General features: G+C 40.1%; 1 protein-coding gene across 11 annotated transcripts in view; it reads left to right on the forward strand.

Annotated features, from left to right (window-relative positions):
* The window catches only part of TP53BP1 (tumor protein p53 binding protein 1), a 124199-nt gene that overhangs the window by 60959 nt on the left and 47147 nt on the right, over window positions 1-16093 (forward strand). For 8 of the 11 annotated variants that reach the window (XM_074393754.1, XM_010339553.2, XM_074393753.1 and 5 more), the window contains 3 exons: window positions 555-1881; window positions 12324-12443; window positions 13225-13428. In XM_074393754.1, the coding sequence (XP_074249855.1) occupies window positions 555-1881; window positions 12324-12443; window positions 13225-13428 (1651 nt within the window). Of the gene's footprint in view, window positions 1-554; window positions 1882-12323; window positions 12444-12956; window positions 13046-13224; window positions 13429-16093 lie in introns of those variants that run through there. The other 3 variants (XM_010339558.2, XM_039468680.2, XM_010339559.2) reach the window with 3 other exon arrangements.

A 16093-nucleotide genomic window follows, 5' to 3' on the forward strand; every position in this document is an offset into this window, starting at 1 on the left:
TTTATTTATTTATTTATTATTATTATTTTTTGAGATGGAGTCTCACTCTGTTATCTACTCTGGAGTGCAATGATACTAACTTGGCTCATTGCAACCTCTGCCTCTGTGGTTCAAGGCATTCTCCTTCCTCAATCTCCTGAGTAGCTGGGATTACAGGCACGTGCCACCCTACCTGGCTAATTCTTGTATATTTAGTAGAGACAAGGTTTCACTGTATTGGCCAGGCTGGTCTCAAACTCCTGACTTCAGGTGATCCACCTGCCTTGGCCTCCCAAAATGCTAGGATAATAGGCATGAGCTACTGTGCCCAGCCACTGGGTTTTAATATCTGATTTATGAATGCTTGCATATTTTGAAATAATGAAGATGAGTACATATTCCTACCTCGTGAGAACTGAAGTGGGCTGGAGCATGTGCCACTGCTCCTGGCTATCCTGGAGTTCTTAAATTCTTGAATATTTGATTTTAGAAATTTTATATGAATCCAGGGATTAGCTATAAAAGATATATGATCATGAACAAATTATGATTTGTTTCTTTTTATCCTTCCTTAGGACATCTTTATTCCCTCCCCAAGTCTAGAAGAACAATCAAACGATGGGAAGAAAGATGGAGATTTGCATAGTTCATCTTTGACAGTTGAGTGTTCTAAAACTTCAGAGATTGAACCAAAGAATTCTCCTGAGGATCTTGGGCTATCTTTGACAGGGGATTCTTGCAAGTTGATGCTTTCTACAAGTGAGTATAGTCAGTCCCCAAAGATGGAGAGCCTGAGTTCTCACAGGATTGATGAAGATGGAGAAAACACACAGATTGAGGATGTCGAACCCCTGTCTCCAGTTCTCAATTCTAAATTTGTTCCTGCTGAAAATGATAGTATCCTAATGAATCCAGCACAGGATGATGAAGTACGACTGAGTCAGAATGATGACAAAACAAAGGGAGATGACACAGACACAAGGGATGACATTAGCATTTTAGCCACTGATTGCAAGGGCAGAGAAGAAAGCGTAGCAGAAGATGTTTGTATTGATCTCACTTGTGATTCGGGGAGTCAGGCAGTTCCTTCACCAGCTACTCGATCTGAGGCACTCTCTAGTGTGTTAGATCAGGAGGAAGCTATGGAAATTAAAGAACACCATCCAGAGGAGGGGTCTTCAGGGTCTGAGGTGGAGGAAATCCCTGAGACACCTTGTGAAAGTCAAGGAGAGGAACTCAAAGAAGAAAATATGGAGAGTGTCCCATTGCATCTTTCTCTGACTGAAACTCAGTCCCAAGGGTTGTGTCTTCAAAAGGAAATACCAAAAAAAGAATGCTCAGAAGCTATGGAAATTGAAACCAGTGTGATTAGTATTGATTCTCCTCAAAAGTTGGCAATACTTGACCAAGAATTGGAACATAAGGATCAGGAAGCTTGGGAAGAAGCTACTTCAGAGGACTCCAGTGTTGTGATTGTAGATGTGAAAGAGCCGTCTCCCAGAGTTGATGTTTCTTGTGAACCTTTAGAGGGAGTGGAGAAATGCTCAGATTCCCAGTCTTGGGAGGATGTTGCTCCAGAAATAGAACCATGTACTGAGAATAGATTAGATACCAAGGAAGAAAAGAGTGCAGAATATGAAGGAGATCTGAAATCAGGGACTGCAGAAACAGAACCTGTAGCGGAAGACTCTTCACAACCTCCCTTACCTTTGGTGAGAGCAGATGATCCTCTGAGACTTGACCAAGAGATGGAGCAGCCCCAAACTCAGGAGAAAAAAGATAATTCATTAACAGAAGACTCAAAAATGGCTAATACAAAGCAGCTAAACTCAGGTGCAGAGGCCCAGAAGCTGGAGAAGGCCTCTGCCCATGCCTCACAAAGCTTCTGTGAAAGTTCTAGTGGTGAGTGTGATTGTAGATTATTCTGTCTCCACCTAAATTATAATTTGGAATGGAAGGTTGGCGACAACTGCATGCTTATTTCAGGGGTGAACATTAACTTTGGTTTATGTTAATGAACAACCAATAATAATTGGAAAATTAAATTTTCTGAATTGTTTTTTTTTTTCCTTTAAGACAGAGTCTCGCTTTCTTGCCCAGGCTAGAGTACAGTGGTGTGATCTCAGCTCACTGCATCTTCCACCTGCCAGTTTCAAGTGATGTCTTGTGCCTTAGCCTCCCAAGTAGCTGGAATTACAGGCATGTGTCACTGCCTGGCTAATTTTTGTGTATTTTTGGTAGAGATGGGGTTTTGCCACATTAGCCAGGTTAGTCTTGAACTTCTGACCTCAAGTGATCCGCCTGCCTTGGGCTCCCAAAGTTCTGGGATTACAAGCATGAGCCACCGTCCCCGGCCTGAATTGCATTTTTTTTTTTTTGAGACGGAGTTTTGCTCTTGTTACCCAGGCTGGAGTGCAATGGCGCGTTCTCGGCTCACCGCAACCTCCGCCTCCTGGGTTCAGGCAATTCTCCTGCCTCAGCCTCCTGAGTATCTGGGATTACAGGCACGCACCACCATGCCCAGCTAATTTTTTGTATTTTTTTTAGTAGAGACGGGGTTTCACCATGTTGACCAGGATGGTCTCGATCTCTCGACCTCGTGATCCGCCCGCCTCGGCCTCCCAAAGTGCTGGGATTACAAGCTTGAGCCACCGCGCTCAGCCTGAATTGCATTTTTTAATAGTTACAGTTATTTGTGTGATTAGAGATATTTGAGTTTTCAGCTTTATAACTCAGGAGTAGTTGATAAAAAATATTTAGAAATTGTACCAATCTGGTTTTTTTTACTTAGATTGTATTGTTGCTCTGTGTGTATAGATTTTGAAGTTGCCTTGAAGTAAAGTAGAAGGATCTTTTTTGATTAACTCTGCATGATAAAATCACATTCAGAATTCTTTTGATGAGTATCTCATCAGTGAGTCATTTCCTTTTTATGGGCATTAAGTAAAGTTTCTAAAGTTTGTTCAAAAAATATATGGCTCTTAAACCTGAAACTGGAAAATGTATTAGTTCTTGTTCTTTATTTTATGAAATTCAGCGTGAAAACAGATAACTTTCTATTTGTAGGCTGGGCACAGTGGCTCACACCTGTAATCCTAACACTTTGGGAGGCTTAGGTGGGCAGATTGCCTGATCTCAGGAGTTTGAGACCATCCTGGGCAACATGGTGAAACCCGTCTCTACTAAAATACAAAAAATTAGCTCGGCATGGTGTTACATGCACCTGTAGTCCCAGCTACTCAGGAGGCTGAGGCATGAGAATCACTTGAACCTGAGAGGTGGAGATTGCAGTGAGCAGAGATCGTGCCACTGGACTGCAGCCTGGGTGACAGAGTGAGACTCTGTCTGCAAAAAATGAAGTATTTGTATGACATTAGCTGAAAATAATTTAATAATTTATGAATCCTTAGAGTTAGTATAATGTAAAATCAAAACAAACTCTTAAAATAAGACCAAGACACAAACTTAAGAAAACAAGTTTCTAGGATGAAATGAAAAAACAGTATTTGACAAGTTTACATAAAATAGCATGAGTGACTGTATATTTTATTTTGGTTTGTCTAGAACAGTTCCCCCCACCCCCCCCCCGCCTTTTTTTTTTAGGCAGAGTCTCTCTCTATCGCCAAGCTGCAATGCAGTGGCATGATCTCAGCTCACCTCAACCTTAGCCTCCGGGTTCAAGCGATTCTCTTTCCTCAGCCTCCTGAGTAGCTGGGACTACAGACAGGTGCCCCAAGACCTAGCTAATTTTTTATATTTTTAGTAGAGATGTGGTTTAACCATGTTGGCCAGGGTGGTCTTGATCTCCCAACTTCATGATCTACCCACCTCGACCTCCGAAAGTGCTGGGATTACAGGTGTGTGCCACTGTGCCTGGCCTAGAACAGTCCCATTGTATACTCATTGTCTATGTGTGGTTATTAATAGGTTTTTTTTTTTTTTGTCTTTAAATTGTCCCTATTGCCGGGTGCGGTGGCTCACGCCTGTAATCCCAGCACTTTGGGAGGCCAAGGCGGGTGGATCACCTGAGATCAGGAGTTTGAGACCAGACTGGCCAACATGGTGAAACCCTGTCTCTACTAAAAATACAAAAAATAAATCCCAGCACTTTGGGATGCCAAGGTGGGTGGATCATAAGGTCAAGAGATCAAGACCATCCAGGCCAACATGGTGAAACCCCATCTCCACTAAAAGTACAAAAATTAGCTGCGTGCGGTGGCACGCGCCTGTAGTCCAGCTACTCAGGAGACTGAGGCAGGAGAATCGCTTGAACCAGACAGGCGGAGGTTGCAGTGAGCCGAGATTGCGCCAGTGCACTCCAGCTTGGTGACACAGTGAGACTCTGTCTCAAAAAAACAAAACAAAACAAAACAAAAATACAAAAATTAGCCCAGCACGATGATGGTTGCCTGTAATCCCAACTACTCGGGAGGTTGAGGCATGCGAAGCTGAGATTGTCCCATTCTACTCCAGCCTAGGCCACAGAGCGCGACTCTGCCTCAAACAAAAACAAATGTCCCTGTTTATTAGCTTTTATATTTAGTACTTTTTTTCTCTTCAGAACAAGGAATGTTAGAGCTAAAAAGGAAGTGAGGGGTTATTGGATTTAGTCTCTTCTTAACATCTTGTGGCTCGTTAATGACAGAGGTGGGACTAGAACCTAGGTCTCCTAATCCCGGCTGTGCTTTTTCTTAATGTAAAACTACTTAATGCAGTTTATTTGATTCTGAAGATCTGTAGTGAGGAACAATGTGAATAATCTAAAATTCTGTAGTAGAATATTTTTGTAATTATATGTTTAAATACTGTTAATGACCTGTGCCAACAAAGTATCGGGTCTTGTTGATTGTTTTAATGCTATTATTTTGGAGTACTTTTATTTTATTTATTTATTTTTTTGAGACAGAGTCTTGGCTCGTCACCAGGCGCCAGGCTGGAGTGCAGTGGCACAATCTGGGCTCACTGCAACCTCCGCCTCCCAGGTTTAAGCAATTCTCCTGCCTCAGCCTCCCGAGTAGCTGGGACTACAGGCGCACGCTACCACGCCCAGCTAATTTTTGTATTTTTGGTAGAGACGGGGTTTCACCATTTGGCCAGGATGGTCTTGATCTCTTGACCTCGTGATCCGCCCACCTCAGCCTCCCAAAGAGTGAGCCACTAAGCCCAGCCTAGAGTGCTTTTCAATTATATGCAAAAGAAGCTTCTAAAACTTTGATACATTAATTCTATTATTTTACTTAATATTCTTCATGAATTCTTGTTTACAGTGTTAATTGGCAGAGTCAGCTTTTTTTGGTCACAAACACTGCCATAGTAAAACTTATTATTTTATTAATATTATTACTATCCAGATTATTGAAAATGCTAGTGATTTTGTGTTTACTTCATGATTTTAATTCTTGGGCAAACAATGAAAAGCAATACAGACAGTGGTTGGAAAGATAGTATTTATGAGGAGAAGTTAAATAAAAATAATTTTAATTGTAAATTAGAACACGAAGGGAGAATAGTTGTTTGTCTTTTGGTTTTTTTGTTTGTTAGTTTGTTTATTTTCGAGCCAGGGTCTCACTGTGTCACCCAGGCTGGAGTGCAGTGGCACCATCATTGGTCACCTCAGCCTTGACTTCCCAGGATCAGGTGATCCTCCCACCCCAGACCCCGCTTCCCACCAAGAGGCTGGGACTACAGGCGTATACCACCATGCTTGGCTAATTTTTTGTAGAGACAGGGTTTTGTTATGTTGCCCAGGCTGGTCTTGAACTCTTGGGTTCAGGCAATCCATCCACCTTGGCCTCCCAGAGTGCTGGTATTATAGGCATGAACCACTGTGTTCAGCTGAGAATAATAATAGTTTTTAACTTAGAGATTTGTATAAAATAAAGTCATTTAGAAGAGCATTGGAAAAAGAACAGAAAAATACTAGTTTGTACTTAAAAATATAGTTGTTTAGTTGCTAAACATTGAGAGACTAACATATTTTTACTTGTTTGGAACAAAGTCTTGCTCTGTCACCCAGGCTGGAATGCAGTGGGGTGATCTCGGCTCACCACAGCCTCCGCCTCCCAGGTCCAAGCGATTCTTATGTCTCAGCTGCCTGAATAGCTGGAATTACAGGCGCATGCCACCATGCCTGGTTAATTTTTGTATTTTTAGCAGAGTTAGGGGTTTGCCTTGTTGGACAGGCTGGTCTCGAACTCCTGACCTCAAGTGATATGACCACCTTGGCCTCCCAAAGTCCTGGAATTACAGGTATGATCCACTGGGCCCGGCCAAATTTAATAGTATTTTGACATGTAACCTAAATGATAGTAACCTAAAAAATAATGATTCTTCAGTCTGAAAAGACAGAGGAAAGGTATGAATTGGGTGGGTTTTACATTTACTCATCTGCTAAAGTTAGAAGAGTACTTTGTTGTTAACAAACAGAGTTACTGATTTTTTTAAAAAGATAGCGGCCAGGCATGGTGGCATGTACCTGTAATTCCAGCTACTCAAGAGGCTGAGGCACAAGAATCACTTGAACCTGGGAGGCGGAGGTTGGAGTGAGCTGAGATTGCATCACTACACTCCAGCCTGCGCGACAGAGCAAGACCATTGTCTCAAATACATAAATAAAGCATGCTTAATTTTGAAAAACATTGAAGCAATACAAGAAAGTAGAGATTGTGAGTGGGGAGGATGTGGGGAGAGAGGGCATTGGGAGGAAAAGAGAGAGTGAGTACAGAGAGGGAGAGAAAGAATTGCTCTAAATGTCTCCATTTATAGATAACTTATCACTGTTAACAGTTTGGAGACCTCTTCAAATATCTGTCTATGGAGAGCTCCTCTCAAACCTGAAAAAAAAAGTAGCAAGATGGTACTTGGAAGCCCAACCGTATTCAACATAGAACAAATATGTGGTGGGTTGATGATGTGAAAAACTGTAATGAGTGCAGTAAGTCTTTAATTAAATCCACAAGTAATAGTCTGTAATAGTTAATAATGATCAGGGAAGCTAAATGTGTTTTAGGCTCTAGATATAATCTTTATTGGCTTACCTGAAAGAATGTCATCTTAATTGGGTATTGTCAGAGGCAGACTTGTAGGGTAGATTGTTCATGCATGATACCACCTGACATGTAAATTGTTACCTTTTTAACTAGATGGCTTTTAATGAATTCTTAGGGGTAACCAGTTCTTCTAAGAATAAAGAAAAAAGTGGGGTTAAAACTATAACAAAGTTAGGAGAGACCTTCTTAACCTTTACAGTTTTTTTTTTTTTTTTAATAAGAAAAAGAATAAAGAAGAGGAAGAAAGAGAAAGAGGAAGAGGGAGAGAGGATGGGGGTATTGCTTTATTGCCCGGGCTAGAATGCAATCTAAATATGGGTATGCCTATAATTGTCCTATAATGGAGACATAAAAGAAAATGAGGGAAGAGAATAACAAACAAGGAGCCCACCAACATTTCGTTTAAACTTCTAAGTTGATATGATGTGGTACTGATAAGAGTGTATATTTTGTGTATTTAAAGTGGAGAGTTCTATAAATGTTAATTACGTTTACTTGTTCCAGATCTGAGTTCAAGTCCTGGATATCATTGTTAATTTTCTGTCTCATTGATCTGTCTAATATTAATGTTGAAGTCTCCCACTATTATTGTGTGGGAGTCTAAGTCTCCTTATTAGTCTTGTATGTCTGGGTATTCCCGTATTGGGTGCGTATATATTTAGGATCTTTAGCTCTTCTTGTTGTATTGATCCTTTTATCATTATATAATGTCCTTCTTTGCTTCTTTTGATCTTTGTTGCTTTAACGACTGTTTTATCGAGGCAAAAATTGTAACTTCTGCTTTTTATTTATTTATTTTAGCTCTCTGTTTGGTTGGTAAATCTTTCTCCATCCCTTGTTTTGAGTCTTTGTGTATCCTTAAATGTGAGATGGGTCTGGATGCAGCATACTGATGGGTTTTAGTTTTTTATTCATATTGGCTGTCTGTCTTTGGATTGGGAGATTTAGTTGATTTAAATTTAGAATTAATAATGACATATGTGAGTTTAATACTGCCATTTAATATTAGCTGGCTATTTTGCCCATTAGTTGATGTAAATTCTTCATTTTATTAATGCTCTTTTTCGTATTTTTTAGAAAGGCTGATACTGTTTTTTCCTTTCTATGTGTAGTGGTTTTTTCAGAAGCTCTGGTAAAGCAGGTCTGGTGGTGATAAAATCTCTGAGTGCTTGTTTATTCAGAAAAAACTTTATTTTTTCTTCACTTATGAAGCTTAGTTTGGCTGGATGTGAAATTCTTGGTTGAAAGTTCTTTTCTTTAAGGATGTTGAATATTGGTCCCCACTCTCTTCTGGCTTGTAGGGTTTCTGCTGAGAGATCTGCTGTAAGTCTGATAGGCTTCCCTTTGTGGGTAACCTGACCTTTCTCTCTGGCGGCCCTTAGTATTTTCTCCTTCATTTCAACCCTGGTGAATCTGACGATTATGTGCCTTGGAGTTGCTCTTCTTGAGGAATATCTTTGTGGTGTTCTCTGTATTACCTGGAGTTGAATATTATTCTGCCTTACTAGGTTGGGAAAATCTTCCTGAATAATATCCTGAAGCGTATTTTCCAGCTTGGATTCAGTCTCTTCGTCACATTCAGGTACACCTATCAAGCGTAGATTAGGTCTTTTCACATAGTCCCATAATTCTTGGAGACTTTGCTCGTTCGTTTTTATCCTTTTTTCTCTAATCTTGTTTTCTTGTTTTATTTCATTGAGTTGGTCTTCGACCTCTGATGTCCTTTCTTCTGCTTGATCAATTCGGCTGTTAAAACTTGTGCATACTTCACGTAGTTCTCGTATTGTGTTTTTCAGCTCCATCAATTCACTTATTTTCCTCTCTAAATTGTGTATTCTTGTTAACATTTCGTCAAATCTTTTTTTAAAGTTCTTTGTTTCTTTAGATTGAGTTAGAACAAGTTCTTTTAATTCACAGAAGTTTCTCATTATCCACATTTTGAAGCCCGCTTCTGTAATTGGAACACACTCGTTCTCCATCAAGCCTTGTTTCGTTGCTGTTGAGGAACTGTGATCTTCTGCTGAGGGAGAGGCATTCTGATCTTGGGTATTCTCAGCCTTTTTTGGCTGTTTTCTTCCCTTCGTTATAAATTTACCCATCTGTGGTCTTTGTATTTACCGTCATTGTAATTGGGTTTCTGAGTGGACGTCCAACTTATTGATTCTCAGCGCCGAAATCTGAGCAACCCACTGCACCGACCAAATCAGCAGCATTAAGATTGATGGTGCTTTTCTAACTCTGCACCAAGAACCGACGCTCCGAGGCGCCGGCAAAACCGCCTCCCTTGTCACAAGAGTTGCGCTGGCGACCCGTGGGACTCCTCCGCTGGGAATCTCCTGGTGCGTGAGCAACAAGAATTCATGTGAAGGTGTGGCGTCCTCTCGTTCTTTGCGCTTTCACTGGGAGCTACAATCCCGAGCTGCTAGTGATCAGCCATCTTGGATCTCTCTCAACCTTTACACTTTAAAATATTGCTTTGGAGTTATTCTCTAAAGTCCTTAAAGGACATAACTCCCATTCAAGTGGTTGCAAAATTGATACTGAGTTTCCTTTTGTTTCCTCATTCATATCTTCCTTGTTTGGTATGCTGACATACAACATGATAGCCCATGATTATCCGGAAAAACAAGAAGGCAATTGATGATTTAAATAATGTCGGAGTGCTGAATGTTAGAGAAAGAATGGAATATGTGGAAAATTTCATAAATTTAAAAGGATAAAATATGCCAGCAAATGTATTTTTAAAGATTTGGCAATAATTTGAGTATTGATTCATTTTTCAGATGAGGGAACAAAAGCATAAAAATGGGAAACATTTGGAGGACATTGAATAGAAGCTTTATGAACATGAATAATTAAAGACTGGACACACAGGCTGCTACTAGTCAGTCGAATGCTGACTAAAGAGTTAGGAATTTGTTTTCTAGTAAAAACCTGTAAGTTTTTTGACCAGGAGCTAACAAAGCCATGTTTTCTAGGAAGGCAGCTTTGGTTACAGTGTTCAGAAAGAATGGGGGTTGGGAAGAGCGAGAGACTTAGGGAGAGGAAGTGATTGATGGACTATGATAACCCAGGAATGAGGCGTTGGAGACCAGAGGAGAGTAGTGGCAATGCTTTCCCTAGGGCTTATAAAAGTCTCAGTTTTCCATTAGGTTATAGTCATGCAGTTAGATAAATGGTGTTAAAATTACTTTTCATAAGTTTTATGTAATACTGTGCAAAGGAAACCTTATTACAGGGATATATTCCGCAGTTAATGCTTGCATATTATATATGTCACATAGAAAGGTCTGCTTAAAGATTTATGCACATTTTCAGAAGTCTGGAATGTATGAGGCTTTGCAAGGTGTTTTTTCAGTTTCTGTATCTCTTCTAAGTTCTTTATTAGAACAAGTTGCTTTATAAGGGGCTAGCACAGAATGAATGCTAATCTACTTGACCCATTTCTTTTTTGTAACTATGGTGGATGTCTTTGCCAGTTAGATGTAATGTTGAGGTTCTTCACTTACACTGTTTACAGTTTGGGCAGTCCCACTCTGTCACCCAGGCTGTAGTGCAGTGGTACTATCTTGGCTCACTGCAACATCTGCCTCCCAGGTTCAAGCGATTCTCCTGCCTCAGCCTCCTGAGTAGCTGGGATTACAGGCGCCTGCTACCATAGCCAGCCAGTTTTTTATTTTTAGTGGAGACAGGGTTTCGTCATGTTGGCCAGGCTGATCTCGAACTCCTGACCTCAAGTGACCCGTCTGCCTCTGCCTCCTGAAGTGCTGGGATTACAGGGATGAGCCATGGTACCCGGCTCCTCTTTACAGTTTCTTCTTTTTTTTTTTTTTGAGACGGAGTTTCACTCTTGTTACCCAGGCTGGAGTGCAATGACTCGATCTCGGCTCATCGCAACCTCCGCCTCCCGGGTTCAGGCAATTCTCCTGCCTCAGCCTCCTGAGTACCTGGGATTACAGGCACGCGCCACCATGCCCAGCTAATTTTTTGTATTTTTAGTAGAGACGGGGTTTCACCATGTTGACCAGGATGATCTCGATCTCTTGACCTCGTGATCCACCCGCCTCGGCCTTCCAAAGTGCTGGGATTACAGGCGTGAGCCACCGCGCCCGGCCCTACAGTTTCTTTAGCTGAGCATATGCACTTTCATCCTTTATTTCTAAAGACCATTTCTTTTTCTCTTTTCATCTCCTCAGGTTACTAATTCATTGTCTCTTACATGTAGATATAAGAGATTTTTTGTTGTTTTGTTATTTTAAAGGAAAAAATTGTCATGATGCTTGCTATTAAAGATAGAAGAGGAGTGGAAAAAGATGAAAGAAGCAAACTATTTTCATGAGTAGTAGTTGTCTGAGTATGCCAGATTATAGTTATTTTGAGCTATCCCAGGAAAGTACGAAGACTTTTTCATGTATTACTTTTAAGAGGGCAGTCTGGCACAATTCTCATTTTCACCCAAATGTATCATTTTATTAAAGAGATAAATTAGGAAATTAGAAAATGTAATTTTTGACAATTTTCTAGTTCTGATTAGCAAAAATTTGGAACTGAGTCCTAGGTAAAAAGTAGCTTTATGGCTTGACAAATATTTTCTATTTATAATAATTTAACAACTAACTAAAACACTAGTGATGCTTATATATGAGGGATTTACTGTTTTGCAGAGATCTAGGTATGAAGATTACACTTAGTCCTAGAATGAATGCTGGTCAGTACTGCTGAACCATGAAACCCTTGGATTTTTGTGCTAGAACCAGTCAGTATCTTGAAGTCCTTTGACCTGTGAGATCCTTTGTCATCTCTTTGATTAGATTATAAATTATAATATTAACTTCAGACTTTGCTTTGGAGAATCCTACAGACTATTAAGGCTTAAATGAACTCCTTAGGGTAGCATTGCATAAAATTACATTGTCTAGGTTTGAAACTGTCCAAATTTGTATTGCTAAATATTCTCTGATGTGTACTGTCTTGGAGCACAGATTTGTGTGTTCTTTTTGACTCCATGTTTCTCAGGTCCTGCAGATTTTTTGGTTTCTCTGTTTGCCCGTCCTCTAGTTGTCTACTTCGTGTCAATACTATAGTTGTTGGCTGTGAGGAGAGCAGACACAATAGAAGGGAGTTGATCAGGGGGCCTGGTGAGGGTGGTAGGAATGAGACAGAATTTGGGAGCAAAGGAAAAGAATAATTGAAATATTTCTTGGAGTTATCATTGTTTTTGTTTATTTTATACTTCTGTTTTGGTTTGTTTTTTATCATTTTTTCTTTCTTTCTTTTTTTTTTTTTTTTTTCCAGAAACCCCATTTCATTTCACTTTGCCTAAAGAAGGTGATATCATCCCACCATTGACTGGGGCAACCCCACCTCTCATTGGGCACCTAAAATTGGAGCCCAAGAGACACAGTACTCCTATTGGTGAGTGAATAAAAAATAATGATGTTTAAGCCAGAATTTCTGAGATGTCATTCTTTACGCAAGTGATATTTTAGATCTGAGGAGTTGGGCCTGGCTGGTAAGGTTGATTTTTGTCTTAGGGAGAATAGGGCTATGAAGTCTAGTTCTGTGATTTTACTTCTAGGAGATGAGGGGTAAAGAGAGGAAGGAAAGAAAGGATGGAGGGAAGTAAGAAAGAAAGAAAGAGAATACTTAAAAGGATTTTATCTTATTATTTGCAAGACAGTAGAATCTGAGTGCTAAGTAGTGATATAGAGCTATTTTATAAGGAAGGAGTAGGAGGTAGGGTAGAAGTACTATTTATTCAGTACCTTGGCTAATTAATCAGTTTGCTGCTTGACAGGGCAAGAAAACTTAGATCCTCATTCCCTGAAGCAGCCAGTAGTCTTCTACATTAACCTATTTGTTTTCTCTAGTCAGCTGGGAGGTAACAGTCATGCCGTCTGGAGTCTCCTGCTACCTATGCCTGATGCTGGCAGATGTGGGTTGGCTGAGGGCTCATGCAGCATCCTTTGTCCAGATGCAGAAGTGGAACTGAATCCTGTTGCTCCTCTTAAGACCAGGTGTCAATACTAGTTCGTAGTTGTTAATACTTATGACAGGGATCTATCCTAGGAACCTCCTCCAATCTTGCAGAGCTCTGGAGCCAAACAGGCAAATTGATGACCTTGAATTTCTGTTTTTTTTCTGTGTGTGTATTTTAGTGTTCTTTTTTTCTTCCTCCCTCCCTCACTTCTTTCAGGTATTAGCAACTATCCAGAAAGCACCATAGCAACCAGTGATGTCATGTCTGAAAGCATGGTGGAGACCCATGATCCCATACTTGGAAGTGAAAAAGGGGATTCTGGGGCTGCCCCAGAAATGGATGATAAATTGTGTCTAAGAATGAAACTGGTTAGTCCTGAGACTGAGGCAAGTGAAGAGTCTTTGCAGTTCAACCTGGAAAGTAAGTTTATGTTAATCTTGGATAATTAGTAGCTGCAGTTCATCTGGGAAGTATTTATTATAATCTAGTTATAATAATTGATATTTTATATTTATAAGTTTATTTGTAAAGTCTTAGACTCATAGATTTAATTATCTGCTTTCGGCCAGCTGTCATGTTACTAAAGATACTCTTTTATAATCTCAATGTTACAGCTTGTTTCTCTGTATTAAGCCTATTTCTATATAATTGGTTTTCATATTCAGAAAGACTTCAGAATAGGGTAGAAAATTTTAGGACTGTGGATTCACATTGCAGATTAATGTTGATTCTTTCTCACATGAATTACAAGTTGTTTGGTAGGGCTAGAATAAAGAGAAGTTAGAGAAGTTACAAGGGAGGGATGCAAACAAAGTAGGGACCAGATGCTGAAAGACTTTTTACATCATGCTGAGAAGCTCAAGAATTTTACCCAAGGGAGTAATATAATCAGATTTGCCTTTTACAAAAGGATCAGCTGAGTTTTTCAAAACCTTGTGCGTTTGTGCTTGATGGTTCCTTTCCTTGCATTTCCCACATTCTGTTCTCCTACCTGGTAAATTCTACCCAGTCTTTAACCAGAAAGTGAGGTCATTGGTAACAGGGCTGTAGATGAGGGATGAATTTGAGGGTTGAATAGACAGAACCATGGGGCCAGTTGAATATGGAAGTAAAGGGGAGGAAAAAAATAGAGAATGACTCTTTGTATCATCTCATTTTTATAATAGTATTGCCAAGTAGGTGTCTGCATTTTCATTTTATTGAAATGAAAACACAGTGAGAGGTTTTTTTGGTTTATTTTTAAAATTTTCCTTTAGGTGTATACTATATCCAGCATTTCTCTCCATGTTATCTCCCCCACCTTCCCCACCTGCTGCTGTCCCTCCCCTACCCCCCAACAACTGCCCCCAGTGTGTAATGCTCCTTTCCCTGAGTCAACGTGTTCTCATTGTTCGACACCCACCTATGAGTGAGAACATGCGGTGTTTGGTTTTCTGTTCTTGTGTCAGTTTGCTGAGAATGATGGCTTCCAGATTCATCCAAATCCCTACAAAGGACACAAACTCATGGTTTTTTATGGCTGCATAGTATTCCATGGTGTATATGTACCACATTTTCTTTGTCTAGTCTATCATTGATGGGCATTTGGGTTGATTCCAGGTCATTGCTGTTGTATACGGGGCTGCAATGAACATACGTGTGCATGTGTCTTTGTAGTAGAATGATTTATAGTTCTTTGGGTACATACCCAGTAATGGGATTCCTGGGTCAAATGGAATTTCTATTTCCAGATCCTTGAGAAATCATCACACTGTCTTCCACAATGGTTGAACTAATTTATACTCCCACCAGCTGTGTAGGAGTGTTCCTGTTTCTCCACATTTTCTCCAGCATCTGTTGTCTCCAGATTTTTTAATGATTGCCATTCTAACTGGCATGACATGGTATCTCAGTGTAGTTTGGATTTGCATTTCTCTAATGACCGGTGATGATGAGCATTTTTTCATGTTTGTTGGCCTCATATATGTCTTCTTTTGAAACGTGTCTTTTCATATCCTTTGCCCACTTTTGAGAGGTTTTTAGGTTAGGTGCCTAAGGTCACAATAATTGGTGCTAGGTAGAGTTGGAATTTGAGTCAGACCTAACTCTGAAGCTTATAATTTTTTCATTTCTGGTAGTTTATAAAAGCAGTTTAAGGAGGATTAGAAGAGGAAGAAATCTCATAAGTGAGATTGTAAAGGAACATTCAGAGAGAAGGAGAACTAGGAGGGTATATGAAGCCATGGAAGTCTATGGAGAGGAGAGTTACAGGAAGATAATGTCAGGCACAGGAGCAAGTTTAGTAAGATTGCCTGAAAATATACATTGACTTTGGCAATTAGGATCCATTTGGTGACTCTAGCAAGAGCCATTTCAGAGCAGTTCGGTTGGGAGCTATACTGAAAGTAATTGAGGAAGGATGAACAAGAGGAGATGAGGCCACAAATGTACTGTCTACTTTTGAGAATTGCATGTGAGAGGAGAAGAGAAAATAGGGTGAGTTAGAGGGAAATGCAGGGTTGATAGAGCATTTGTTATTTTTGGCTGGGAGAGGCCTGAGCAAGTTTATAGAGTTTAACTAATTTATGCCTAGTATTCCACTGTTGGAACACTAAGCTTGTGGGAGTTATTTATATCCTGCTCAGGGTCATTGCCAAGGTCTGATTTTTCACACAAAAAATTTGCAATCTCCAGCATAAATGGGTTAAGGAAGGGTCCAAAAGAGGGAGGCATAGATTAAAGATGAGGGAATTGGGGAAATAGTTGACTAATCAAGGCCCTGAAGAAGTTGGGAGGGGAAGCTATTGAAGACTACACCAGAATAGGTTGGATAAGCAACTCTGAGACCAGAGAAAAGTAATTTTAGCCTAATACATTTTTAGCTGTTACTGTATGCCAGGCACTTCACATGTATAGCTCATTAAATCTCATAACAAGCCTATGAACTATATTTTATTATTATCCTTCTTTTACCGATGAGGAAACTGAGGTACAGGAAGGTTGAGCACCTTCCCTAGATATAGCTAGCAAATGGAGTAGCTGGACACAAATCCAGGAAGTCTGATTCCAAAACTTTAATGCTGTGGTGCTTACTGATTTGGATCTT

Source organism: Saimiri boliviensis, chromosome 2 (genome assembly GCF_048565385.1).
Source record: "Saimiri boliviensis isolate mSaiBol1 chromosome 2, mSaiBol1.pri, whole genome shotgun sequence".
NCBI lineage: Eukaryota > Metazoa > Chordata > Mammalia > Primates > Cebidae > Saimiri > Saimiri boliviensis.